Source organism: Hyperoodon ampullatus (assembly GCF_949752795.1).
Source record: "Hyperoodon ampullatus genome assembly, chromosome: 10".
NCBI lineage: Eukaryota > Metazoa > Chordata > Mammalia > Artiodactyla > Ziphiidae > Hyperoodon > Hyperoodon ampullatus.
Window position 1 is genome coordinate 2,573,049 of NC_136923.1, and position 1,816 is coordinate 2,574,864.

The 1,816-nt window shown below is 67.2% G+C and overlaps 1 protein-coding gene across 1 annotated transcript; it reads right to left on the bottom strand.

The window, feature by feature from the left end:
* Positions 1–338: 338 nt before the first annotated feature.
* Positions 339–878, bottom strand: GP9 (glycoprotein IX platelet; the record flags this gene model as incomplete). The annotated part of the gene is made up of 1 exon (XM_079713784.1): positions 339–878. One exon carries the CDS (start codon positions 876–878, stop codon positions 339–341), a length of 540 nt encoding a protein of 179 aa, XP_079569910.1.
* Positions 879–1,816: the final 938 nt, after the last annotated feature.

Consider the following 1,816-nt stretch of genomic DNA (forward strand, 5'->3'; position numbering starts at 1 on the left):
CATGTGGGAAGGAGGTGCCAGCAGCCAGGAGGGTGTGAGAACGGGACTCCCGGGACCTGGGGAAGTGCCCGGGGTGTCCAGAGATGGTGGCATTGGGGGTGGCTGGAGGAGGTGTGGACGTGGGATAAACCATTTTGCTAGGAACTTGGTGGATAGGGAAGCCCCAGTCAATATCTGTCAAAACAAACATGGTCGCAGGTTTCCAGGATGAGACAGACTCGGGTGCTAAGAGGGAAACATCTCTGAGCCTGGATAACGGCTAAGCCGCTGGTTTATTTTGAGCTACCGGTGGTTGGAATACCCAGGGCCGGGTCCGGGATGACCTGGGGGGCCCCGGCTCAGGCTCGGGGCACGGAGACGGTGCACAGCAGGCCCGCCAGGAGAGCCAGGCCCAGCGCGGCCACCACGGCCAGCGCCGCGTCCCACCAGGGCCCCGGGTCGGCCCAGGACGCCCGCAGGCTCCAGCCGCAGCTGCCCAGCTCCGAGCCGCTGAGCTGCCCGAGCGCGCGGCCGGAGGCGGGGTCGGGGCCGGGGCCGGCACAGCGCACGCGTAGCAGCTCCGCGGGCGCGCGGTCCTCCAGCCAGAGGCGCAGGTACGTGACGCCGCAGTCGCAGCGCCAGGGGTTGTGCGCCACGTCGAGGCTCTGCAGCTGCGGCAGGTGGTCGAAGGCTCCCGGGGGCACTGAGCGCAGGCTGTTGTTGGCCAGCAAGAGGTGGCGCGTGTGGGCCGGGAGGGCGGGCAGCTCCGCGAGTCCCCGGCCCCCGCAGTCCACCAGCAACCCCATGGTGTCCAGGGCGCGGCAGGCGCACGCGGCGGGGCAGTCCTCGGAGGCCTCGGCGATCGCCCAGAGCAAGAGCAGGGCAGCCCAGATGGACATCGGGCAGGACGGGCTGCGGGGACAGTGGCCGTGAGGTCCTGGCGGCCTGCACCCGACCCAAGGGCTGGTGGGACCCGACCGGACAAGGGACCACTCACCTCCCTCTCCGGCCGGGCTGTCTCCTTTGTGAAATGGGTGCTGGGATCAAGGAAGTGAAGCGTGCGGGGTCCAGGCCGGCTGACCCTCCCCGGATGGTCAGCAGGCAGGACCGTGACGGCCGCTGCGGGGGGAGCACGGAGCGGGCTTAGTCCTTCTTTGGGAAGAGGAAGGACCCTCCCGTCCTCTGGCAGAGACCCAGCCTCTACTCCGCGGTGGGGGAAGCAGATGCCTGCTAAAGGATCCCAGGCCTGGCCCCGCCCCCGCCCCGAGGCCGGGGAGGGCCTCCCAGGCTGCTCCCAACACCCACCCTCAAGCCTTGGTCTGGCAGATGGTGTGCACGCCACAGACCACACCTCGGCCCGCGGATTCCAAGTAGCTTGGCCCCAGCGGAGTGAACTCTCACAAGTGGTCTCTCGTGTGGAAGGCAGCTGGCTGAGGATGCTGACGGGGGAATGGGGAAGGGGACCCAGAAGGGGCTGAGCCTGGAAAGCTGTTGATCGAGGCTCGTGCTTGGAGTTGGGAAATTGAGGCCCAGAGAGGGAGAGTGACTTGTGCAGAGCTGCCCAGCGCTCCACGTCAGAGACCACATTGGCACTCAAGCCTCTGCTTTCTGCCTGGTTCACTGCCCCTCCAGGACTCGGTGCGGGCCGTTTCCCCTCGCGAAGACAAGCTTCCAATGAACGTTTGTTGAATAAACCAATGAATCTTGACTCAGCCAAGGACCTGGTGTCTCGGGGTGAACGCCTGCCCGTGCCCCCCACCCCCCAGGAGGGACAGAAGCTGGACTTGCCTGCTGGCCTCCTCTCTCCCTGCCCGGCCTGGTCCCACCGCCTCCCCTG